This window comes from Chlamydotis macqueenii, chromosome 2 (assembly GCF_036417535.1).
Source record: "Chlamydotis macqueenii isolate bChlMac1 chromosome 2, bChlMac1.mat, whole genome shotgun sequence".
NCBI lineage: Eukaryota > Metazoa > Chordata > Aves > Otidiformes > Otididae > Chlamydotis > Chlamydotis macqueenii.
In genome coordinates this window covers 101318064-101344057 of record NC_141557.1, presented here as the reverse complement: position 1 = coordinate 101344057, position 25994 = coordinate 101318064, and the positions used below count along the sequence as shown (strand labels likewise).

Sequence of the window (25994 nt, the reverse complement as noted above, 5' to 3'; positions counted from 1 at the left end):
GCTCTTGTTTTAGTCATGTGTTAGGCTTTCAATCCAACTCCCATTGGTACTGACTTTCCATGTAACTATCACAGCTTCTCAGGCAAGTAATAATTTATGTTCATGGTGTGTGTGAGAGGGATGTTTCAGTACGAAATGGATCTGGATTACATGGTTTTGCGGTGGAGGGGGCAAAAGGCAGAGCCCTGCTTTTCTCGCAGTCAAATTTCTGTGAAATTTGTTGGAGTTCAGGGCTCAGGAGGAGCACTGACGCAGTTTTGTGGTACAGAAACACTGTTGGTACAACTTTGATCATGAGTGTGGGACAGATATTGTATCAATGTACTTTGTGCCATCCCCTGTACTGTAATTAAACAAAATGACTCTTATTTCTCTGGGATTCCACTATATGGTTAATTTTGCATAGAGCACCCATGGCGGTGAGGGGAAGGAGGGAATGGAGGGCAGTATCCAGGGGATTGGTGATGTTCCACAGCCATAGATAAGAATGCTTAGAATCTGTATAAAACAAACAACCAGGCCAGCAAAACAGCATTAATTCTGTAAATGCACCTTTCTGTAAAGTATATGACTTGTGAAGGATGCCTTACAAGACTGAGAATAAATAGCATACATTTTTAATATAATTATGTAAACTAAAATAAATATTTTACATTTATTATGCATAATAAAATAATTAGACAACATTCTCTAAGGGATTATGGCATCTGAAATTCCAACTGCAGAAGGATTCATTGCATATTTTCAGCAGCAACGGCAACATGACTTAGGGGGAGTGACTCCACAGGGGCTACTTTTCTTTTTTCGGACAGCATCCCTGGGGAGTTCCTATTTCCCTCTGACTTATAGTATCTGTTCATAGGTTGTAAAGACCAGTTTATAATACACTCCAGGATTTGCACCTAAGTCATAAGAATGTGCAAAGTAAGTGTTTTCTCTCTGTTTATTTTGATGGATTTAACAACTTTTAGTTGTCTTGGTATGATTGCATCAGCTGTGCGCTATTCCCTAGTTATATCAAGGAAAACTAGAGACTACTTTCAGTGCTGAGGTAACAATATGTACTTATTCATAGCAAAACTGAAAGGCTGTTAAGGCAACTTCGTAAAATGATGAAACAGTTTGTTTATCATTAAAACGTTAGCATTAATATGCTCTTTGTAACCAGTGAAAGTTAATATGCATGTATAGGAAATAACTAGGTTATGCAACTGTATGGAACATTAGGCTGATGAGGACTCCAAGCGGCAACCACCACTGCGCTATGAAAAAAACACTTTTTATGTATATATATATATATATCACAAAGGCAGAATTAGGCAAAAAAAAAAAAGTGCATATACTTTGTGCTAATAAGAAATTGCTAAGGACAATAATGCGTGCATGGTCCAGCAAACTGGACCTTCAGGAAGCACTTAAGCTTCTGTTGTGATCAGCAGCAGGAGTTGAGGATATCCAGTGCCTTGTGCTAGTAGACTTATAAACAATTGAAATTTTAGAGAGAAATTCTGTCAGTGCATGGGCATAGTTCCCAGATGCAAACTCCTCAAAATATTATTCAGCCCTTAGATTTTAATAAACATTCAGATAAAATATTTGGTGATATTTCTATTAATCTGGAATAAAATATGCTGTAGCATTTGAGTCTATAAATGAAAAATAATCTGAAATAAAAACTTAGATACAGCTGCAAAACCACTTTAATTATTCTAGTGAGTACGTGGCATACAGAACAATGTTAGTATTGTTCCCTTTATGACGTTTCTATTGCTTAATAAAACTTTTTATATTCACCTAAATTATAGCAAATAGTTATATGGTAAACTCAGAATAAAAATGTGCAATGTGATAGTGCAAAATACAGATCAGCTGTCATGTTAACCAAGAGAATTGGCTTCAAATGTGGTCCCTAGCATTCAGAAACTTGTAGAACCAGAGAGCACACAAATAATTATATGGCCCTCACTGGGAGATGTGTAGGCTGTCTGCATTGACCAAGAAATCCTGTCTCTGCAATTTTGGAGAATTGTGTTGGCAGCGGTGTACAAAAGAACTTAAAATCCTTCTTTCGCAGCTCTCTATCTTCCCTGCCGGATCCCAATGTCACTGCATAGGCTGCTTAAGAGAACGTATGCTTATTAGAAAACATGGTTATTTCTTTAAAAAAGACATATATGTACACACACACAAATATATTGGTGTATGTAGACTTGATGACTATGGTCTGCAATTAAATTGCCCTGTTAAGAGGCTTTTGCACAGCATGCAATAGTATAGTCACTTTGTGAAGTCCTTTGCTGTCTGTATTTTTAATTAATAGCATAGTAAATGCACTCTACTTGGTAGAAGGGTAATATGGATTTTTATTTATTTTTATAAATAATACTTACTCCTTATGATATGGAAATCCATCAATAATTCCATGAGCATTAGTAACTCAAGATTCTTTTGTTCTTGTTTACTTATTTCTATTTATTTATTTATACCTATTTTCCCTTTTTTTTTTTTTTCCTGTGACCGCTCTAAGTAAAAGGAATTTAAAATTGCCTTTTTAACTCAATGAATCTGTGATTGTCCTGCTAACACTGGACCACAGGACTTGGGACTTTAAGGATCTGTCCACGTATCTTTAAACCAATGATGCAATGCAAACATTGGTAATACTATTCTAGCCTCATTTTGGCTTGAGTGTTTTGAAGAACAACTTTTAAGTGATATATTTAAGCCTGAATGCCATGCTGAATTACTCGGGGATGACCACTGAGTTTAATGTTACTGAGACATGCAGCCATTTTGATATCAATGCAAAAATTCTGATGTTGTTTTAAATTCTGGCAGCTTCTCTCTGTTGCAGCCTGTCAGTTTATTCACACATTGATTTAAGTTCTACAAAAAAAAAACATTTTAATGTTCCTAATTTCTCTCAGTAGTTACTGTCTCCCCCTTGCTGTTCAATTTGGGCTTTGTCCCTAAACTTTTCCTCTTATGCGGCCTCTCCCCTGCTATGCTCATGCTCTTTTTTTTAAATCAGAGTCCAGCACACTTAACCCAAAACCTGAAGTATTTGGTGTTTAGGAAATACGAATAAGACCACTTCATGCAGTGAGCAGATTCATCTAACTAATGTCTTCTACTATCACGTTTTACCTTCTCCCTGTCCTCACTTCTTTTTCCCTGTCACATGCAATCATCACTGTCTTATCTATTCCGCTTTCTTAAGGAACATAAATATTTTATAATAAGTATACCTATATTTATATTTCATATATAGTTAATTAATGTTTGTAAATCTGGAACACCAACATATGTTTCAAACTAAAATAAATTTAAGTAGGTTGTATTTTGATAGTAAATAAAGTTTTAGTCCTAACCTCGAGATGAATGGCAAGACTATGGTCTTAATATAGCTTTTAGTAACAAGGGAGACTTGTAATTTCCTGTTCTGAAAGTGCTTCTAATAAAAACGTACAGTGAAGATCTTTTATGTCTACAAATAAACTGTCATTTGTTGGAATAATTCGATCTAAAAATAGCATCATAGCTTAATTAATATGACCCTTTAAGGTAAAAAGTTGTTTAAAAAAAGGCTAAAGCAACTATATATGTTTTCTTTGCTCTTGCCTGTTAACACGGAATAAAAAATAAACAGTTTGTTTCTTTTACCATTCCTTAATCCCCAATCCAGTCATTATAAAAGGGCTGAAGCTATCTTTGAGGGTGGTCAAATCTACGAGGAATTATTATTGCTAACTACCAGCTAACTACCTGGTAGTTAGCAATCTGAAAATATTTTGGTAGTGTTTCAGGCCTTCAAGACGAAATTAATAGACACTAGCCTGTTGTGTTACCTGTGGTTTATTCTCCAGGCAATATGGCTACTACCATGTAAAAAAAGTTTCTGTATTAATGCTGTCTTTGTGACAATCTTCCCTCTTCCTGCTTCACACATCACATACAGGACAGGTTAAAAAATTGGGAAGTGACAGAACATAAATTCAGTTCAGAAGCTGTTCCAGAAAGACGTGTAGCCTAGTGCAAGGGGGAGAAAGGGATGGGTTTTTTTCCCTTTAAAGGCTGATGAAAATGAGAGAAAGAGAAGAATTGTTGAATAGAAAGTAAAAGAAGGAAGAAAGGAAAGAAGAGGAAAAAACGGAGCTTTTCTGTTTGAGAAAAACTTGCTACTTAGGTATTTCTGGTGCTTTAGAATTGGTGAGCCATTTTCCAAATAAATATGACTTTGTTAGAAACTCCTGATTTATTGAAGCTAAATAAAATCGCTTGTGCATTCCAGCAGAGTTGCCCTGGTCTCCGTGACAGCTTCTCCCCAAGTTCCCCTGGGGAATCTGGGGCTCTTTGGGAACACAGGTACCAAAGCCCTTGCCTCCTCCACGAGGCTCCCTGCCTTGAAAGCGGAAATTGTGGGGTCGATGCGCCAGGTCTGCACCTTTGTGATGTGGCTGGAGGGTATTTTCCAGGGGCCACTATACAATACAGTGGGACTGAGGCTCTGGGGCACAGTTGGTACCTGGCATTTGAGAGGCTGGTGCTCCGGGCTACCCTCTCCCCAGCGTGGTGGGGAACCCCTGTGGACTGAAAGCCTGTCTCTGAGACAATCTGCTTTGGAGACAGAGGCATCAGCCCTCTGGGAGCACGTAGTTCCCAGGATGTTGCTTCACAACCCTCTGGGTTCCAAGCTGCTGCTTAAGTTTGGCCAGTAAAAGCCTTGGCAGGAACAAAGAGAGTTTGTTTCAAGGTTTGCATGTGCCTTGCAGCTCTCCATGCCATCAGTCGCCTTTTCTCTTTCCCGAGCTGCTGGGAGAAGACTGTGTGTTCCCTATAGGAAAATGTGGTGTAGGGGAGGACAAGCCTGTTGGTACACAGGAGCTCGGCTTCTCCAAAACCATTTTGCAGACTCTGTTGTTCGATAGTCTACTTTATTCTTGTAAGACGTGGGTCAGGGATGTATTTCACTTGAAGCTTTACTTACAAAGAGACAGTCTGGAGAGGAGCCTGTTGTCCAAGTAGCTTACTAAGTTGCATGTTAGGACTGTTTTCTCCCTGACTGAGATGGTCTTTGTGGTTTTGCTAGGCCTGTTGAGGTCTGAATAGCAGGTGTAGATATTGCTGAGACTTCTTAGGGACTTCCTTTATAAAAGCCAGCACATAAAAACCTCAGTTTTGTTATTGCAAGTGATGGAGTGCTGCTCTGGTGTTATCATTATCAATCACTTTAAAAAAGTCTCAAAGATATTTGCACATGCCAGGTGGCGGTCAGTCAGCATTTTACTTTCCAGTTTCCTTTCTCTCTATTAAAAAAGATAAAAGTGATGGTAGTAGCATTCATTAAATTTGTTTATTATATTAAGTGTGTTTGTTTAGTTTTTGTCTTTAACCTGTTGCATACTGCATGTACCTGAATTTTGTGCTTTAATTTCTTTTTAAATGTGTTTTAATGATGGGAAAATAATTAAGGTAAAAAAACAGAATCCAAAATATATGTGAAAAAGGTTGTTCTGCATTCTCGGATGCCTTAAGTCAAAGCTATTGCTTCTCATTTTACACCCCCAGAGAAAAGGTGAGGTCTGTATGGCACTCCTCATCTTCCCCTCACAGGTTATATATGCCGAGGCTTAGTCTGCTGGGAGAAGCAGGCTGGTGCAACACCTTTCTCCTTTCTCCCACCCCCATGGGCCAGGGGATTGGAGTGGAGACATTCCTTGATGTTTCCCCACCACCTTCTGTAAATGAGCTGAAGTAGGAAGGTAGTGGGAACTGAGAGGGAGAGGAAAGAGCTGCTGCCATTCATAGCCTGAGAGCAAACCGATTATTATTCCTGAAATAAAGAGGAGGTTGTAAAGTGACTTTTGACTCTCAAAGAGTGCCCAGATCTCCCTGGTGCTCCTGGAGTCGGTACCACAGCTGCAGGTTGCTCTGTACCTCAGGCCAGCTGACCCCTGCTCCAGTTCCGGTTTGTTTTACCTTCCACTTCGGCAAACTGCCCAGCTCGCCATGATTCCTAGAATATAGGTCCATACACATGTATGGGTATTTTTAAATAATGCTTTAAAGTAATGCGTCTTCTGATGTTCTTCAGCATTGCTATCTTTTTATATTTTTAGTGATGTTATCATTTAAAAAACACACAACTAGAAACTCTGCAGTTCATAATACTGTAACATTATTTGTGTTAGAATCCTATAAATATATCCAGTGGTTTTAGTGACATCATAAACTGCCTGAACATGATCCTACTAGTTCATTGTGATGTTACTAGTCCCTCTTAAAATATAGTATCTATAGCTTGTAACTTCAGTGCACTCTCCTTCAATCCCTTTTCAAGACAATTATGGATTCTCTCTGACAACTGTAGTCAAGGACATAACCGTTTTGCTAGAAATGCCATGTGGAACTTTTTCCCATACTGAGCTTCTTCAAAACATTTAAGTTGAAATTTTGCATGCACAGTCTACAGGGCAAACAATACTTAAAATAATTTTGAAGTTGTAGAAGGTACTGTGATTATCAAAATAAGTTCTTAAGTTCTGATGATTTTGCATTAGAAAAATGTGGTATTTCATGTACGTTTTTGTTAACAAGCTCTTGGCATAATACAGAGAACCCTTAGCAAATTTTGAAGATATCTGCTATAGGTATTTTAATGTACAAAAAGCTGGAAAGAGATGTGTCTTTAGTTCAAAAAGGCAATTTTTATAAATCAGTTGACGAGGATTGATTTTTAGCCTGATGTCCCTAACTTATTCTGAGACTTGCACCAGCCCATCCATCCATCCATCTTCCATCAGTTTCTTTAATAACTTTTTAAGCTGTTTACCTGTTTCAGTAAAAACTCATAGTAGTTGCTGAGATAATTTAAGTTTCTACATGATTTCTGAAAGAGGTGGATGAGGAGAGAAAAAAAAAAAAAAATGAGTGAGGAACAGGCATGCAAAATTCAGCTCTCATGCATTCTTCTGTCTTAGAACCAGCCAGTGTTCCAGGCTTGCCACTCGGCACAGCTGTTTTTTCTTGCCTGATGGTAGTATCTTGAAGGACGTGTTGGGGAGCTGCTGTTACTGCATTGGGAGATTTAGTGAATAGGGCAAGAATCCATAGGAAACCATGCTTCAGTTGGTACAGTACTCGTGTATCAGTGGTGTTGGGTCCCATGTTAACTGTTTGTTGCAGGTTGTCAGGACAGGTCAGTTTAAAAGTTAAAACTTGAAAGCTATTTCTAAGGATAAAGAGAACACATTCAGCTATCTATATTTTTCTTTTGAAAAGAGATTATATGGGAGAGATTTGTACCACTGAGGTTGAAAGCACTGACATTTCCTACTCAGTGAATGAATAGGAAGAAGCTTCCCGTTATATGGAGAGATTATTCCACAAGTACTTTCTTTGGCATTTCTTCTGTTTCCTTTAGGTCATTTACTGATGAACTGCGACATAACACATAGGACTAGATAGATGTATTTACACAACGAAAAGAAGCAAAGTTTGAAAAAATACTAGGTTCTTTCTACATGTTTTTTAGTGCTACAGAGCATCCACGAATTCTCATCTCACATGAAGTTTAGTGGCTCTGTACCTGTTTGGAATTCAGCCTCTTAATTTAGGTGACTAAATGTGACTTTCATCACATTTTAATCTTAATTTTAATTACTCAGCCTTTAAGATTTTGATCAGCGCTAATAAATTATAGCACAGTCATCTTATACGGTATTTAGCTGATTGATTTTTGTATGCTGAAATGTGGTCATTTTGAGGAGCAATAAAAATACTTTCAAGCAGAAGAAAGGTTTCAGAGATAAAGGAATTTGTACCAGGTTTTTTCAAGTCTGTGTCAGACCAGAGAGGGAAGACCTAAATCTGGGCCCTTGCAAGGGCAAAGCAGGTGGCTGCTGTCTGTTCTGTTTAAATAAATGCAGCAACATCAAGTCAGGCAATCAGCCCAGTCAAGGCTGGTGAGTGCAGCTTTCGGGAACTGCTGTGTGTTGCCTGGTGGTGGTGCAAGAGGTGAGAGATGAGTATACATTACTGAGTGATGCTAGCTCTATTACTGCTCTAGGTTGCAGAAGTGTGTTCTGAAAGGCAAATATGACATTTGTTCTAGCTGAGTTCTTGTCCTCCCACATCTGGCTTCCTTCTTTATATTTGGATCTCTTTTCCCTCAGAACAGTGCAACATAATATCAGGAGAATCTTTATTTTTCTTTTCCTGAGCATTTTTAGTTTCTGTTCACCAGTAGCACAGCAGGAGTACTGTAAAAGAAAGCATGATAGCTAAGCCTGTCTCCATCTAAGCATGTCTACTCTATAGCTCAATTGCAAGTCAGCTCTCACTGACTGGATAGTGTCTGCTAGTGTCATGGGGTTGATGCTGTAAAATAAAGATAAAGACAGTGGTTAGTCCTGGCCCCACTGATGTTAATCACATCACTTCTGTGTCCTCAGTGAAGCCACGATTCACTGGGAAGTACTGTCATGAAGTACTTGCTTGTCAAGAGGAATGAAAGGCAGGGAGTTGGCAACACCTTTTACGAGACTTTGTGTCCTGAACAGTAAAAAAAGTTAAACTAGGCAAGTAGATTGCAGGATCAAGTACCCAAGTATTTCTGGTTTCCACTCAACTTTGCAGAGAGGATCCTGATCTCCTAAACCACGCCCAAAAACATTTAAGTCCAAAAGCTGCTACTCCTTCAGGAGTTTCTATTTTTCACTTCCCTCTCTACTGACTTTGCAAGTTCTTGCAGAACTAAGTGAAATCACTGAGGCACGCTCAGAAGTTTCTCCAAAACTGAGGAGTTCTACTTCCTAGAGTAGCGCCTTAATTTCTAGAAAGTTAGGCACGCCAGTGTTTCCTTTTCCTGAGCAGATGGGAGCTCCTCATGTTATGTATTGGCTACCTACACTTTCTGTGAAAAAGCAGACATCTAATTTAAGCAGATCTTGAGACCTACATTAGTTCTGTCTTATCTCCGTTAATTTTATTGGGAATTTGAATGGTTACGGAGAACAGACAAGGTTGTCTTCTAGTACTGCCATGCCCAACAGCTCACCTAAACAAGACAGAAGCTTATTTCTACTCTTACTGTCTCCCAAACCTATCGCTACTCTTTTTGCTTTTTTCCCTATTGTCATATCCTTTTCAGTGCTTAGATTGTAATTTTTCTGAGGCCAAGACTGATTTTTCTGTTGTTCCTCCATGCAGTGAGTGGCATAACATCATTCTGTCATGCTAGCCTCTAAAGTCATTATGCTTTGCAGTGGGAACATACCAGCTTTCTTGGAGCCAGTTTTAGCATCACAAACATAGGATTGCATTTCACCGTAGGAATATAGGAAAGCCTGTACCCTTATGGTGAAACCATACTGTTGCCAAGGCTGTGATACCGTTTAATGGCTAAAACCTCAAAGAAGCTTGAACAGCTGGGAGCCTGCACTTAGTTGAAGTGTGATGTCAGTGCCTAATTCCAATAGTCTCCTTAGAAAATACCGTCTCTCATTTCTAGGACTAGTAATCCAATACCTTTCATGAGAACTAAGTGCGTATAAGTAGAATTTTTCAAATACATGTGCAGTCTTAAGTATCACCAGGATCAGCTTTTGCTGGTTTAGTCTGGTTTTGTTTTTAAACCTGACCTTCAAATATGTGCCTCTCTAAATGCATTTTTGGGTGCTTTTGTTTTGTTTTGTTTTTTGAGATCATGTAATTGTTATATAGCTGAAGAAAGGGTAGTACTGAAAACAATGCATCTTGGAATGCAAGTGGAGCTATTTAGACTCTTCTTTAAAGCACAGCTTCTTGATCTATAACCATCCAGTATTTAGGAAAAAAAAAAAAAAGGATATCAGGATATTATGAGCTATATTCTTCTGCTGTTCTGTAAACTCTTGAAAATAACCCTGGAAGATGCATACTACTTCCATCCCAGCAGCAAAAGAAATCTGTATACATCTGATAACAAAAAGGAAACAAATACATGTATGTAGTTTTCTTTCTAAATTTCTATTATTTATTTATTTTACATTTAATTTTTGGAAAATACTTGGATTATTTATAATAGTTATGCAGTAAACTCTTGTGGCCTTTAAAGAGGTACATGGATTAATGACTTCTCAAATAATTGTTTTACAAGAGTACTGTGGTATTTTTAGAATGAGTGCTTAGTTAAAATAGTCACTAAAGGCATGTTATTCACATAGGCATCTTTTGTACAAAACCTATGTATTTTTTAGTATCTCTGCATTCTGACTTGATTCAGTAATGTACCTTTGTATACAGACATATAACATTAAGCCTATGAATAGGTGCAGTTGTTCTGAAGTTGGTTGTGTTCCCTAGAATAATACACCTTTAGGGACTGTAATACTATGATGCAAAACAGATTCAAAGGAATCATTTGATTTTATATAAAAGGTGAGGAGTGCAGGGGTTTTTTTGGTGGGCTTTTTTTAGTTTAAGAGTGGAATATATGTTTTCTTTAGCTGTAAAAGCACAATCAAGGCAACATGATAAGTGAGTCAGTGTTGTAAAAGTAAAACTAATTTTGCCTTCACTCACATGAGCTATAGAAGGAGGAAGCTTTATTGTCCCTGGGAAGGTGATAAGGCAGAGTAATTGTATATTATACTGTCCTGGAACATCTGCCTGAAGACTGTTGGAGCAATTCATCTATCATGGACGATACAGCATGTTTTGTCTTTCTGCTTTAACCCATCCCCACTGCTGGCCTGCACGAAGGTTTTGATAGGGACTGTGCCTGGGCTGGGGCTCACATTAATCAGTCCCCTTGTTCAACACTCCAGCTGACATAATTACAACCTGCGCACAGCAGTTATTCACGTCGAGTCCTTGTCACTCGTGGTGCGAAACTACACAGCTCAGATCCCGAAGGAGATTGCCTTATCACACAGAACAAGGGCTCACAGGAGTTGAAGAGAATAGAAATGGGAAAATGTCTTCCGGGAGTACTATATATTCCTTTAAAATAAGACATTTGAGAGACTTACAAGGGACAAAGAGAAGCATTGTGCAAGGCCTGAAATGAACAGGTTATTATTTTTAAAAGGATTACACAGGCCATTTTTGTGAAATGGACATGGATTATTAAATAAATTCAGTGGTCTCTCTCTCTTATCATTCAGTGACTCTGCCCTATTAGTTTTCTTCAGAGGTGATAAAATAGTTTTTGACTTGTATAAGCTTTAAGTGTCTCTCAGTAGAAATCATCAGAACACAACTAATAAAAGTGCACACATTATACCAGTAAAATTGGCACACACATAAGGGGAGATCCACTAGGATCAGAGTTAAGGGTGAAGGAAGAAGCACGCAAAAGGGCTTTCAAAGATGAGCAAGTTCATTAGTTTCTGCTGTAGTATGATACAGGAATGTGAAAGATGAAGCCAAAGAACAAGTTTCATATTTTACCATTTTTGCCTCTCTCCATGTTAACCCTCTGCGGGGGAAACAGGCAAGTCCATAACACTGTCTATACTAAATGAAATAAGTTTATTTTTGTGTAATATGATGGGGTTTATTTCTATGTGAGGGGTTTTTTTTAAGACAGAACCTTTGCATACATGATCACAGGATAATTTATTGGGCATTGGTCTATAAAATTCCTCAATATGACAGAATTTCATTGACATTCAGAAGGATTTTCCCTGGTGGTTTTGGTTTTTTTTTTTTTTTCTTCTTGGGTACTAGATCAGCTTTTTGAAGCAATACCATTCGCACAGTTCCTATTCTTCTCAGTCAATAGATTTACAGTGTTGCCCTGATTTCTCATCTAGTTAAAATACTGTGTCTAATGTTTAGATATAAATGTGTATTGTTGAAAGAACAATAATAATGTGTTTGTTCTGGGTGGTCCAATTTTAAGCTAATACTTTTACAAGACAGCTTATCTGGGACTTTGAGTAGTCTGAAGTAGAAGTGCTAGAAACTATCTTATGCTTTTTACTCTGCATATAGGTGCTAGGTACGCTATGGAAGTCATATACATAGTTCAATGCTTTCATTCAACAGTATTTCACTTTAGTATCTCTTGGTGAAGTACACAGCACATTGAACTTGGTGTGTTGGTCTACTACGAAAACTTAGATGGATGAAACTGCAATTTCTTACTGAGCAGCAGGATGTCCTTGCAGGCAAATGTACTCTTGCAGGAACAAAAATTAAGTTTTGCTTGCTCCCTACTCTTAAAAACAGTTTTCCTGGGGTGAGTGATGACTGTGAAGTAAGCTCAAAGTACAGAGCCAAATACTGCATTTACTTATATTTGTGCAGACAATGGCATTATGAGGACATAATCTGAAGAGAATGATGTTTCTCCGATGTATACTTTCAAGGCAGATTTTAGATCGGATAATCAATCATACGTCCAACTAAAGAACCAAATTTGACTTTCAGAACCTGAGATGGTTTTGCAGTATTGACAGCCAGGAAGAATATATTTTAATTTGCAGACTGAACAAATTTCCATGACATCATGGAAGCACAATAAATGTCTGACCTCGCAATGACATTTTTCAGACTTAAGCTGTACTTCTTGTAGACTTTGAGCCCAGAAAAAGCCTTAAGCTCAACTAGTCTGACCTTCTACATAAAACAAACTTCATAGTTTTTTTTCCAGTTTTCTCTGTACTGAGCCTCTTGTGTTTGACTAAATTTTATTGTCTAGAAAGACATTCAGGTTAGATCTGAAAACATCAAAAGTTGGAGAAACCAGTCCTCTTGTGTGAAATGTTAATTGCTGTAAGTGCTGAAGAAATTGTGCTTTATTTCTCATTTGAATTTGACTGTAACTTGTAGTCATTGTTTTTTGGTTTTGTTACAGGCTTTTTCTAAGTTAAGGTATCCCCTAATCACACATTTATTCCCTATTAAGTTACTCGTGCCCCAAGCTCAAATGTAATAAGCAAAATACAGGTTTTTTTAATTTAAATGTTTGGCATTTTTTCCCTGTAACTTGTATTTCTATTTATCCTATTTTTTTTTTTTGGCTGTTTGTTTTCTTTTTAAAATGTAGGCAGTAATACAGGAAGTAGATATTCTAGAAGTAGTTTCTCTGGTGTCGTAACAAGACCATTACAGCCTTACATTTGCTTGCTCCTTCCTTGCTTGTACATCGAAAGATGACACGGGACCTTTCTGCTTAGCGTTGCACTGGAAGCTCACATTAAACTGCTGGTCCACTAATCCCTAAATCATTTTCAGCGTCACAGCTTTTCCCAATGTTAGCACATTCTGTAAGTTACTTGCATGTGTTGTGCAAAGGTGTGAGACCTGACGTGTAGCTGTATGTGTACACGTTTGGATTGAACAAGCCTGGCTCGTGAAACAGTTCTGCTTGCTCTGTATGATTGCGTTGTCATCGTTATTAATCATCCTACCAATTACAGTGTCACCTGGAAATTTTGTTAGCAGGGATTTTATTTATACTTTTGGCATGCATAACAAAAGTGACTCTTTCAGACAATTAATGCTTATTCCATTTATAAATTGAAACATTTGAAATGAGGAGGAAAATTACTATCTCTTTTTGCATGGCGGGTTGGGGCTGGGATAGGGCAAGAAGAGGCAATGTGTTAGCATTAAAAAAACCGTACTTTGAGCAGAGATCATACAGACCACAATGCCCTGGGTATGAATCCAGGCTACAGAGCAACGGGATCTGCCCTCTAGGGAGCCATGTTGTCACTAAAATGACTGAAGGAACTGACACAAAGGCCAGTTGGAAGAAGTACCATCTGCATCTGAGATTGACAGGCAGCCTTTAGGGTCTGTTGCTATCGTTCCTGACTCCAGCAACATTAGGAATCATCTTGTGCAGCCTATAGACTGCCACACCCTTTCTTAGGCTTCATCTGCGCTTTTTTATTTGTGAAAATACTTTATGAGTTCCTGAGGATGTACAAACTGACTCTACAGAGTTGTTCGTTTACTTTATGTGGTCATTAAAAGCAGTACAATAGGGGAAAAAAATTGATGTTGAAAGGAAAAGTGTGTCTTCAATTAAATTCATCCTAGCTTTTTAAAAAAATGGATGCTTTCCATGGCCTCATTTCAGCAAGGTATTTGATCATGTACATAAATTTAAGCTTGTGAGTCATTCTTTTGAAGTCAGTGGGGCTACTTGTACTTAAGCTGCACAAGTGCCTAAGTACCTTGCTAAATCAGGGCCTGTGATACTTGAAGCCCGGTCTCCATCCTTATGCCACTGCAGAGATGCTGTTTCTCAGACCAACTTCTCTTTTATGACATCTGCTCCAACAAGAAAGAAAAGGGGGAGGGAGGAAGCCCATGAACAATGGAGTGATTGTTCTCAGTTACTGTGAAATAGATGAACTCCACCTGCTATTTCTGCCACTTAAACCTTGGCTGACACGGTGCAGCAGTGCACTGCGCACAGCAGACCTGCATCCCTCATGTGCCACAAACAACCGGACCCAGAGGGCCCTCGAGCCAGGTCCTACAGAGCCCACTCCGCCTGCAGCAAGGTGAAAGCCAGGAGTCCTAGCAAATGTTACAGCAAGTTTTCAGTAGCAGATGAATCCTGTGCAAAAAAAAATACTTTTTGTTTGGTTTTGCCTTTTTTTTTTTTTTTTTTTTCTCCCCTCTGGTCAGTAGAAGGAGACCCTGCGGCTCCCTCCAAAGAGCAGCCCAGCCCTGCACTGTGCCTCCAGGAGCCGTGGGTACCACAGCACAGGTCAAGGGCTGAGGCACATCTCCCTGCCCTTTTGCACCCTTTCCACTTGCTCCTCCCAAGTCTAGCAGTTTGAACATAATTTGCAGGTTTCTGTCTAAAAGATTCCTCTTCATTTCTTTCTCTTCCTGTAGAAAGCAGAATTAATGGAAGCATTTAAGGCAGGAAGCAATTATTTCCTTGGAATCAGGGATCTTTATTTTTTTAACTGCAAAAATCAGATTTTCTTTGTGTTGTGAAGTGTGTTGTGAACTAAACATTTTAAAATTTCTTGAGAAAAATATTCTGACTGAAAATTCATTAGTAGAACTAGATGCCAGCACTGGTTTTATACTTTGTTGTTCACTGTGGAGAGTTGTAACCGGCTTTACAGATTCCTCAGAGGTAAACAAATGTACATCACTTCTTATTTCCCTTCAGAATCTCCAATTACCCTGAATTTGCCTTTAAAACTGTGCATTTTGGCTATCATAATCAACTCCTTGTATCACACATTTTTAATGATCAATTATTTGAAAGTGGGAATTTTTATTCCAATACGTTGTAAATGTAATGGTGGATCTGGGGCCAGATTACAATTTGGACATGCGAGTCTGCTGAATGGAGCTGGGACACAAGCAGTAATTATCAGTCTTCCATCATTTCCAGTGCTGACGCACAAGTTTTTGCTGCTTCCCTACAGGGCTCTGCTACTTTTTAGCAGCCAGCATTGGACATCTGTCACACATACTGTATGTCATAACAAATAGATCATTACAGAAAAAAATGCAAAGCTATAAATGTAGAAAAGCAGAAAACATTACGATTATTATCCCTGGGTGTTACTAGAATACTGTCAGAATAAATCCCGAATACGCTTTTATTATTTTCTTTGTGAAACTGACTGTATCGTAAAATCTCATTAAAACATGTAAATGTAGTGTGCTCTCTTTTATGGTCTACTTCATATTTTCTGAGTGGCAATGCATGCGATACATGGTGGTACATGTCAAACATGTCAATACATGTGGCCACCAGATTGTTGGGCATGCCTTTTTATGGCACGGTGGTTGTGTGTTTCAGTCATCTTAGCCCGATACGGTTGAAAAGCATCAGCTGTGGGCAAATGTTCGCTGCAGAAGCAGCTACAGTGGTAAAGACGTTGCTGTCCCCCAGCAGTTCACTGCTGCTGCCCGCCAGAGATTTGCCAGCAGTGGCACAGGCAGAACTGAGCTGGTACTGGGTGCATCGTGGTTGACCACCTGAGTTCCCATGGAGCTATCTGCTGCTAATTCTGACAATAATATCCTACGTCACTTGATAACTGAAGTCGGTTGCAAAGTGCCAGCGCTTGGATTAGAGTGATTGTTCCCCTAGTCATTTAAAACCTAAATTAAAAAGTAGAATTTTTGCTTTTAAAGGAAAAGAGCAAGGAAAAAGTAGCCCAGGTGCATGCTAGTAATAGGAACAATGAGAAAATGTCCCACATTTCTTGTATATATATCACACATATATGTTACATATATGTGCTAATGTATCATAATAATTGCAGTTTAATGTTAGTTTCAATGCATTTGCATTTTTGGCCACGATATTTTTCTATTTTTTGTTCTTTCTTGTGCGATACTGTATTGACCTGTAGCACTGAGTTGGTAAGCCAGTACTTTAAGTTTTAAACTTGTGGTCTGAGTGCTAGTGGTGTATGCAGATTGCATATAATGTCGCAGCTAGTTTGAGCTGTCTGGTAATTGGCTTATTTTATTTAAAAAATGGAAATGTAGATAAATCTTGAGTATGCTGGGAAGAATTTTACTTTGTTTGGGTTTTTGCTTAGTAGAAGTTAGGCAGAGTGACTGTCATTGTGAAAGTTTTGATTGAATAAGCCTGTTCGTATAATGTAATTACCACAGATTGAGGTATTTGTTTCTTTCTCGTCGAGAAAATATTGCCCATTAGGTTGTTTACTGTCACTCTACTGAATGCTAGTTTTCGTACAGTTTAATGCAAGTACGAAATAAAGGCAGGCTTGAAGGGTTGTATTTTGAGAAGCAGTAATGCTGAAAAAAAACCTGAAAGATTTTTTGCATATAAATGAGTGAACAGGAGTTCTTGGTGCTTTGAGTAATATCTAGAAGCTCCTACAGCTCCTGGCTGGAACTGGAGAACGCTGAGCACAGAGGAAGTCATGGCATCCTTGTACACAGCACTGACGTGAAATGCACTCTAGTCCTCAAAGTTTAAAGCAATGTTTACAATTAAACAGAGTTTAGGAAAAATCTGATGATTTCACAAAGTGAGATGAAAGGAACTGGGTCTCTGTATCTCATTCCCTAGAGGTCCAGATAGCAGAGGATCCTTCATCTGAGCAAGATGTGTTGGAAATGTAGTCTTTTTGGTACTAAAACATGATTTTCAGAGACACACTGAAATCCAATAGAAAGCATAGTTTAGTACCAAAAAGAGTTAGAGTCTGAGGAAAGAATCACTGAGCAAACTTTTAATGAACTGTGTTATCCATGAGGTCAAGCTATGTGTTCAGGATGACTTATTTCTAAAAATCCATCTCTCTCCTTTTCAAGTTTAATGATATTATTGCAGTTTTGATTTAAATACAGTTAGGTGGCATTTTCTGTGAAAGAAACACCTGCAAATTTTTGGTGAATAACTGAGGTTAAGAGTCTACTATAATACACATTGCTTTCCGGAAAAGTTTGCTTTCATCGTAGCTACTTGTATTTCTGGAATAAAATATCTGAGGACTTGGCTATTTTTCAGTCAAAATACTGCAGTTTCTGTGTACTTCTTGCAGGTTGCATAGTGGGCTGTAAACAGTGCAGAAGACCTTCAGAGTGCTCTCCATAGGAAAGTGAACTCGATTCATAGTGACAAACAGGGAAAAAAATGGAAATCTTTTCACTTGGTCAGTTGTATCATTGCATTTGTTTTTATATTGTAAATAGTGACATCCATGGAGCTGTCATAGGTCCTTTAGGTTACATGCATTTATCTGCAGAAAGAGGATGTTTGTACTTCATGTCCTGGAGAAAACCTTTTGAAAAAGGTTTATTTTGTGCAAATAAGAGCCTTACAAGGTGCTAAAATTTTAAAACTTAGTGAGCTAGATAATTAACATTTTGGCTCATTTGCACCTCCGAAACCTTCCATTTCCATGTCTTGCAGTAAGCATCTTTCTGAAAATGTCAGACACTGCATAATGGAAGAGCGTTCTAATTTCGGTTCCCTATTAGTAAAACATCTTAATAAAAATAGGTTGCTTCCTGCTATCTTTCATTTAGCTCTTGAATACAATGCTAATGTATTCTCATGTACAAAACCCTTAGAAGATACAGAAGCATCCCTGTTCTGCACGGGAAAATTTAGAATTAACAGATGTTTTGTGAATTACTCTTACTTCATGATTTTTATCCAAAATGCCACATAAAAATGAGGACAACAAATAGCTCTGGTATCAAGCAGCCACAGCTCTGCAGTTAGCCACTGAATTCAGCTGTTTCCGTGGGCTGCTTAAACCGGTGCTGCTGGCTGGGAAGGGAGCAGAGCGTGACCCCCTGCCTCCAGCCGTGAGGCCAGGCATAGGAAAGGGGTGCCCAAAGCCCTGCCTTCTTGCAGCTTTTACTGCTCACTGGTGGAACTGGCTGAGCTCTGCAAGATGGGAGAGAAGGAAGAGATGATTGGGGAATAATGAGCACAGCCAGCACTTACTGTGGGGACCCTCAGGCTGACCGTTCTGGCACAAACTTGCTCCAAGGCTCATCGTTCCTCCCATGTTTCCCTGCTGCTGACTCTGAACTCCCACCTCTGCCTCCTGCAAAGTGCACATCTGTGCTCTGCCATCCCAGAACCTCGAACGCTGCCGCTTTTTTCAGCGGGGTAAACCTAGTTGTGCTGAGGAGTCTGGTCAGTGGCAGACCGTAGCTTGCCAATGCAATGGAGAAAATGTCTGCATAGGGGCAGAGTTATACTGCTTTTAGGGGCTAGAGAAACAACAGTATTTTCTGGCTTAGGGAGGAAGGCAGGCAGCTATGAGAACTTTTGCTCTGTGCACTAGGAGCGTGTATTTTCCCACTGTCCTGAAGACCAGGCACTCTGTGTCTTGCTCATAGCACAATGCTCTATTTTTTTTTTTGTAACAGAACTGATATATATAAGAATAGCAGAGAGGCAATAGGAGAGGGAAAACAAAGCCCACAACTTCTCACACTGAAAAGATGTCTGGGCATTTTATGCTACTCCCGACCTTCCACTTTATTCCTCTCTCCCAGCAAAGCAGATCAATGCTGCTAAGAAGCAGATGAGGGTGTGGAGGGTTGTGGCGTGTGGCATTGGGCTTCCTTGTCACTCTGTGGATGATGTCTGTGCAAGAATAGTCACTACGTAAAACCTGAATAAACTGTTTTGTTCTCATCCTTGGATGAGTAAAGTTTGCTTTAGGCCCCATTGTGACGAAGATTTGAGCCTCATTGTGGTAGGGTGCCACTGGAGAGGTCCATTGGAGGCTATTATTCACTGTTATGATACCTACCCAGCTTTTTTTTTTTTGCTGTGGTATGCTGTTCCTATCTAGGTAGTTATATCAGTATTATAAGATTTGTTTACTTAAGTGACAATAACATCAAAAGTAACTTAAATCTTTTTTGGATAAATTATTCATGTTGAACAGCTGGGTGGGCCCAGAGGGTGGTGGTCAATGGCGTGATTTCTGCTGGAGGCTAGCAACTAGCAGTGTACCCCAGGGGTCAATACTGAGTCCGGTGCTTTTCAACATTTTCATTAATGATCTGGATGATGGGGCAGAGTCTACCCTCAGCAAGTTTGCAGATGACACAAAACTAGAAGAGGTGGCTATTACATTACAGGGTCATGCTGCCATCCAGAGAGACCTCAACAGGCTGGAGAAATTGTCTGACAGGAACCTTATATAGTTCAACAAGGGAAAGTAACAAGTCCTGTACGTGGGAAGGAACAACCTCGTGTATATGCTGGGGGCTGACCGGCTGGAAAGCAGCTTTGCAGAAAAGGACCTGGGTTCCTGATGGATGCTAAGTTGAGCATGGGCAACCAACACCCCCGTACAGCAAAGAAGGCTAACTGTACCCTGGGCTGCATTAGGAGGATTGCTACCAGCAAGTCGAGGGAGATAATCCTCTCCCTCTACTAAGCACTAGTGAGGCCACACCTAGAGCGCTGCGTCCAGTTCTCTTAGTACAAGAGAAACATGGGCATACTTAGGAGAGTCCAGCAAAGAGGCACTAAGATAATGAAGACACTGAAACATCTCTCAAATAGGGAAAGGCTGAGAGGGCTGGGACTGTTCAGCCTAAAGAAAAGAAAGCTCAGAGGGGATTTCATCAATGTGTATGGATACCTGAAGGGTTTAAAGAAGATGGAGGCAGGCTCTTTTCAGTGGTGCTCAGTGACAGGACAAGAGGCAATGGCACAAACTGAAACACAGGAGGTTCTCTCTGAATATCAGGAAACACTTTTCCACTGTAAGGGTGACTGAGCACTGGCACAGGTTGCCTTGGGAGGTTGTGGAGTCTCTCTCCTTGGAGATATTCAAAACCCATCTGGACGTTGCCCTGGGCAGCTGGCTCTAGGTAGCCCTGCTTGAGCAGGGTGATTGGACCAGACAAAGTCCAGAGGTCTCTTCCAACCTCAACCATTCTGTGATTCTGTGACTAAAGTACAATTTTACAACTGACAAGTCATTTCCAGTTTATAATGTTTGAATATGCAGCAACCTTTTATTTATTGAGAGCAGGAAAAGAAAGACAGGTAACTGCTTGGCAGGAATGGACTTCTAATGGCAACATGAAATGTGCAGTTAGAACAGCAATGTGAATGCATTGCTGTGCGATGAACAATAGAGATAAAAGCCTTTTTTCCTCTTCAGCTAAAAGAGATTTTCCTTTCAACTTAAGCAATAGCTACATTTCTCAGGAGAAACTTGCCATCCTTCTTCCGTACTTACAGCATTGTCCTTTACAGAAGCGTGGGAGCTCACCCAGACATGTGCAGTGGAAAGTAGGCCTACGCCCTTCCCAATATATCAGCGTTTGATGGAGGAAGTCATACAGGCTTGTCGCATGGAAATTATGGGCTGAGCTTTTCAGCTCCTCACACTTCCTATTGCTCTGCAGCGTGCCTTAGAAACAGGTCCCATCTCCTCTTTTGCCATGTATAGCACTGGCAGGACAGTGAATACTCTATACAGGCCTCCCACTTCCCTTTAATGGAATTGTTGTGGCGTGTGCACTGAGTCTCAAACCTTTCTTCATGTCTGATAAGACTGACTGCAAGATTGAAATAAAACCAAAATTTCTATTGTGCTTCTCAGCATCAGCATTGAATACAAACCCATAGACTATAGCTGTAGACTAATTAATTCTCTCTAATGAGTGCCCTTCTTGTTATTGCAGACCATGGAAAAATTGCCAGAAATATATACATTTGATTTTCAAAATGGAAAATGGATCACAAGGACTAAAGCATACTTACATTAAGGAGTGATAACACTAAGTTAACTTACAAACTTCTGGTTTAGCCCTACTGGAACACAGACTAGCCTCTTAAAAGATGCATTTGTTTGTGGCTGTAATTCAGAGTGCAACTCAAAAAACAGAAAGACTTTACTCAATTCCTTTTGAGCTTGACTCTATGTTGCCAAATTTCAGAACAAAGGCAATCTTTATCTCAAAATTTATGAACTCCTGGAAGTTGATTTTATAACTCAAAGCCTATCAAGTGCTTAAATATCATCACTATTGCAACACTATAATATTTTAGTTAGATGTTTATCGTGGCATGGCTTTAATTAGAATACAGTGCTGTCTAAAACCAAAGACCTCTGTATTTAGTCATATGAGATTAAGTGATATGAGAAGGCGAAAGCAGGGACTAGGAGAAAGAAGAACCGCCCACTGTAGCAGAAGAGCAGGTTCAGGAATATCTAAGGAACCTGAAGGTGCACAAGTCCATGGGACCTGATGAGATGCATCCACAGGTCCTGAAGGAACTGGCGGATGAAGTTGTGAAGTGACTGTCCATCATACTTGAGAAGTTGTGGCAGTCTGGTGAGGTTCCCGATGACTGCAAAAGGGGAAATATAACCCCCATTTTAAAAAAGGGGAACAAGGAGGACCTAGGGAGCTACAGGCCGGTCAGTCTCACCTCTGTGCCTGGCAAGGTCATGGAACAGATCTTCCTGGAAACCATGCTAAGGCACATGGAAAAGAAGGAGGTGATTGGTGACAGCCAACATGGCTTCACTAAGGGCAAATTGTGTCTGACCAATTTGGTGGCCTTCGATGTCGGGGTGACGGCATCGGTGGACAAGGGATGACCAACTGATGTCATCTACCTGGACTTGTACAAGGCATTTGACACTGTCCCGCATGTCCCGCACTTCTCTCTAAACTGGAGAGAGATGGATTTGACAGATGGACCACTTAGTGGATAAGGAATTGGCTGGATGGTGGCACTCAAACAGTTGTGGTCAACGGCTCAATGTCCAAGTGGAGACGGGTGACGAGTGGTGTTCCTCAGGAGTTGGTATTGAGACTGGCCTTGTTCAACATCTTTGTCGGTGACATGGACAGTGGGATGTTTGCCGATGACACCAAGCTGTGTGGTGCTGTCAACACGCAGGAAGGGAGGGATGCCATCCAGAGGGACCTGGACAGGCTGGAGAGGTGGATTCGTGCCAACCTCATGAAGTTCAACCAGGCCAAGTGTAAGGTCCTGCACCTGGGTCGTGGCAATCCCAGGCACAAATACAGGCTGGGCGGAGAATGGATTGAAAGCAGCCCTGAGGAGAAGGACTTGGGAGTGCTGGTGGACAAGAAGTTCAACATGAGCTGGCAATGCACCCTTGCAGCCCAGAAGGCCAACCGCATCCTGGGCTGCATCAAGAGGAGTGTGGCCAGCAGGTTGAGGGAGGTGATTCTCCCCCTCTACTCTGCCCTGGTGAGACCACACCTGGAGTACTGTGTCCAGTTCTGGAGCCCCCAACACAAGAAGGACATGGACCAGTTGGAGAAGGTCCAGAGGAGGGCCACGAAGATGATAAAAGGGCTGGAGCACCTCTCCTATGAGGACAGGCTGAGAGAGTTGGGGCTGTTCAGCCTGGAGAAGAGGAGGCTTCAGGGAGACCTGATAGCAGTCTTCCAGTGCTTCAAGGGGGCCTACAAGAAGGATGGGGAGACATTCTTTAGCAGGGCCTGTTGTGATAGGATGAGGGGTAATGGCTTTAAAATAGAGGGAGGTAGATTCAGACTTGTTATAAGGAATAAATTTTTTACCAATGAGGGTGGTGGAACACTGGAACAGGTTGCCCAGAGAGGTGGTGGATGTCCCATCCCTGGAAACATTCAAGGCCAGGTTGGATGGGGTTCTGAGCAACCTGATCTGGTTGGAGAAGCCCCTGCCCCTTGCAGGGGGATTGGACTAGATGACCTTTAAAGGTCCCTTTCAACACTAATGATTTTATGATTCTGTGATATAAGTACAGATACATGCAGTTTTAGAGGGTTTTTTTTGGTGTCAGACATATAATAACATACTTGTACAGTACTCAGGTGAAGACTCCTAATAAAACAGACAGTCAAAGCACACCGAATAATTAAAAAAAAATTATCTGCAGTACATTTTTTGTCTTATTGTATTTAAAGGTATTACTTGACTTCAAAAATGCTTGGACTTGCCAGTTGTTACCTTCATGGTTTACATTATGATTGTGATTACTGCATTGCAACCTAGGAAGAGAGGCCATTTGTAATGCCTTCTGATCTCATATTTCTGATTAAGCCCTTCTGGCCTCATCACATGGAAAAAAAATTTTTTTTTTTAACTTTTAGTTCCCATTACGAATATATCAGTATGTTGGCATGTTTAGTCACAGATTTTTACTGATGACTGAATAAATGAGACTCTGAGATTGCTGTGTTTAAAGTGGTTGGAGCAAATTCAGAAATCAAAGGAGATAGAACTGGCCTTTTATGACTTGAACAGACTGGGTTTTCTTCACAGCTCTTACATTGGTTTCCAAGATCCTTTATATATTTCACAGAAATATTTCAAAGTAAAAAGTTTTATATCTTTCCTTAACATAGTATGAGAGCTGAGCTAAAAGGACACAGATATTTTATTTCAGATTTGTATGCTCTGCTTTAATCCACTGCCCTTTAAAGAATAACCCATGATAGAAGGTTACGAGATTGTCTCCTGCTTTCATTGCAGTGTACACGATCTTTTTTTTTTTTTTTTAATAAAATACTTGTTTCATTTTAACAACATTTATAAGCATTGTAATTTTTTTAGGGCTGAATCCTGAAAGATGCTGAGGACCGATATTACCCATATTTTTCAGTGAACATAAGTGTCTTTTCTGACATTCTCAGGAGTCTGATCATTATACTGGTGTACAGCAGATGGACATGACAGAGGGTGAGCTTTGGCAGCACCGTAAGGCAGATATCAGCTTTACTATGACCATCTCCAAGGGAGAGACAAGTACTCCAACAGAACTTCAAGCTGCTACTTCCAGTTTATTTTGGGGGTCCTTTTTTTAAACTGAATTAACTGTTCTTAGTTTGACAATATTAATAGCATACAGTACTAAGAAAGTATAAAGGCTGTGATTTTGATACAAGCATACATATAATGGTTAATTCTGATTAAAATAAATGAAGAAGCATTATATTTTATATAGGATTCATCACAGACTTTGAATAAGTAGGAAATTCTAATGCAAAATAATTTTAAAAAATTATCGTATCATGTCATATCATGGATCTCTTGGTGGATAAAAGAAATGGGAGATCTTTTTCTAGTCACTTTTTTTTCAGAAATATCATTAGAAACATTTCTTTGAAATGCATAAAACTAATTGTATCCGTATTCTGACTTTTATGCATGAAAACTCCACTACTTCCACAAAAGCTATGTTTAAGATATAAATCAGAATCTATGTGTACTTTCAAAAAAGGTATAAACTTGAACAACTCAATTGTAATTTCTATGAACAGTTCATAAGGTGAGTTGAGAGTTGGTGGAACATCCTTACAAAAATCACTTACAGCAACTTCTTGGAATCTGTGTAGGAAAGGTTCATGTGAGCTCTTTTGGGAATGTTATAGGTACCTGTGCATTTCAGTTTTGCTAAGTTAAAGCCTTTGCTTAATTTCTGTCCATCACTGACTACCATCAATAAAAGTTAGAAATGTAACACTTTTGCAAATGTAAAAAAATTGTTTAATTGTAATTTTTACAGTTGTTAATTGTAAAAAAAAAAAAAATTAAATGCTTCTGGTTCAGATTTGTTGTTCAGTCAACCTGAAACAGCTTTGGGAGCCTTCATGCAAGGGACAACATTTATACAGAGCCTAAGAGGATGCACAAATTGGGCAGATAGTGATAAATTAGTAATGACTACTCATTTTCTGTTATAATGATAGGTTTTATTTGAACAACTAGTAGGGAATAAATTACTACATAACGTATTTCTTTTTTTACTTGCTTTTTAGGTCTAACTGTGCTGAAAATATCCGTAAACATATCTTACATACCGGAAAGCATGAAGGAGTAAAAATGTATAACTGTCCTAAATGTGACTATGGGACCAATATCCCTGTGGAGTTTCGTAACCACTTGAAAGAGCTGCACCCAGACATTGAAAATCCTGATCTGGCATACTTGCATGCTGGTAAGGTCATTCTTCCCTTTGCTTACAGAATTTTCTTTTTTCTACATGAGTGTGCTTAAATGATTACAATGAGAAAGCTAGCTGTTATGTTGTTATAATTTATTCTGGAGAACATGATTTTGAAATGGGCTTAGTCATCTTCAAGTTTTCACAAGGGGGTGAAGGTTATGAAGTCCATTCATGTTTCACAAGCCAAGCTTGCAGTTCAACACATAAAGATTGGAAGTGTGTGCTATTTAGATGCCTAGTTTTGAAATCTAGTTGAACTTTTATAGAGAGATATTTTTGAACATTTGTAATAAGTCCCTCAGCCCACTCTGTTCCCCCAAGAACATAAAAACCAAAATTCTTTTGGAAATACAGTGACAAATTAATGTACCACTTCAAAAATTCTTAGATTTCATTACAAAAGAAAAGCAGACAGCATTCAGCGTTAAAAGATAGAACAGCAGAGATTGATCAGTAACTTACATGTATGTTTTGAGGCTTTATGTTATGCACACACATGGTAGTCACTGGAGGAATACAAAACAAAAACATTGCTTTGGAATCAGGAATTAAATGAACAAAGTTGGAATA

At 39.4% G+C, this 25994-nt stretch overlaps 1 protein-coding gene across 4 annotated transcripts in view; it reads left to right on the top strand.

Moving 5' to 3' along the window:
• ZNF407 (zinc finger protein 407) overlaps positions 1–25994 on the top strand; it is a 345968-nt gene that overhangs the window by 220470 nt on the left and 99504 nt on the right. For all 4 annotated transcript variants that reach the window (XM_086740544.1, XM_086740543.1, XM_086740546.1 and 1 more), the window contains one exon: positions 25237–25415. In XM_086740544.1, the coding sequence (XP_086596670.1) occupies positions 25237–25415 (179 nt within the window). The remainder of the gene's footprint in view (positions 1–25236; positions 25416–25994) is intronic.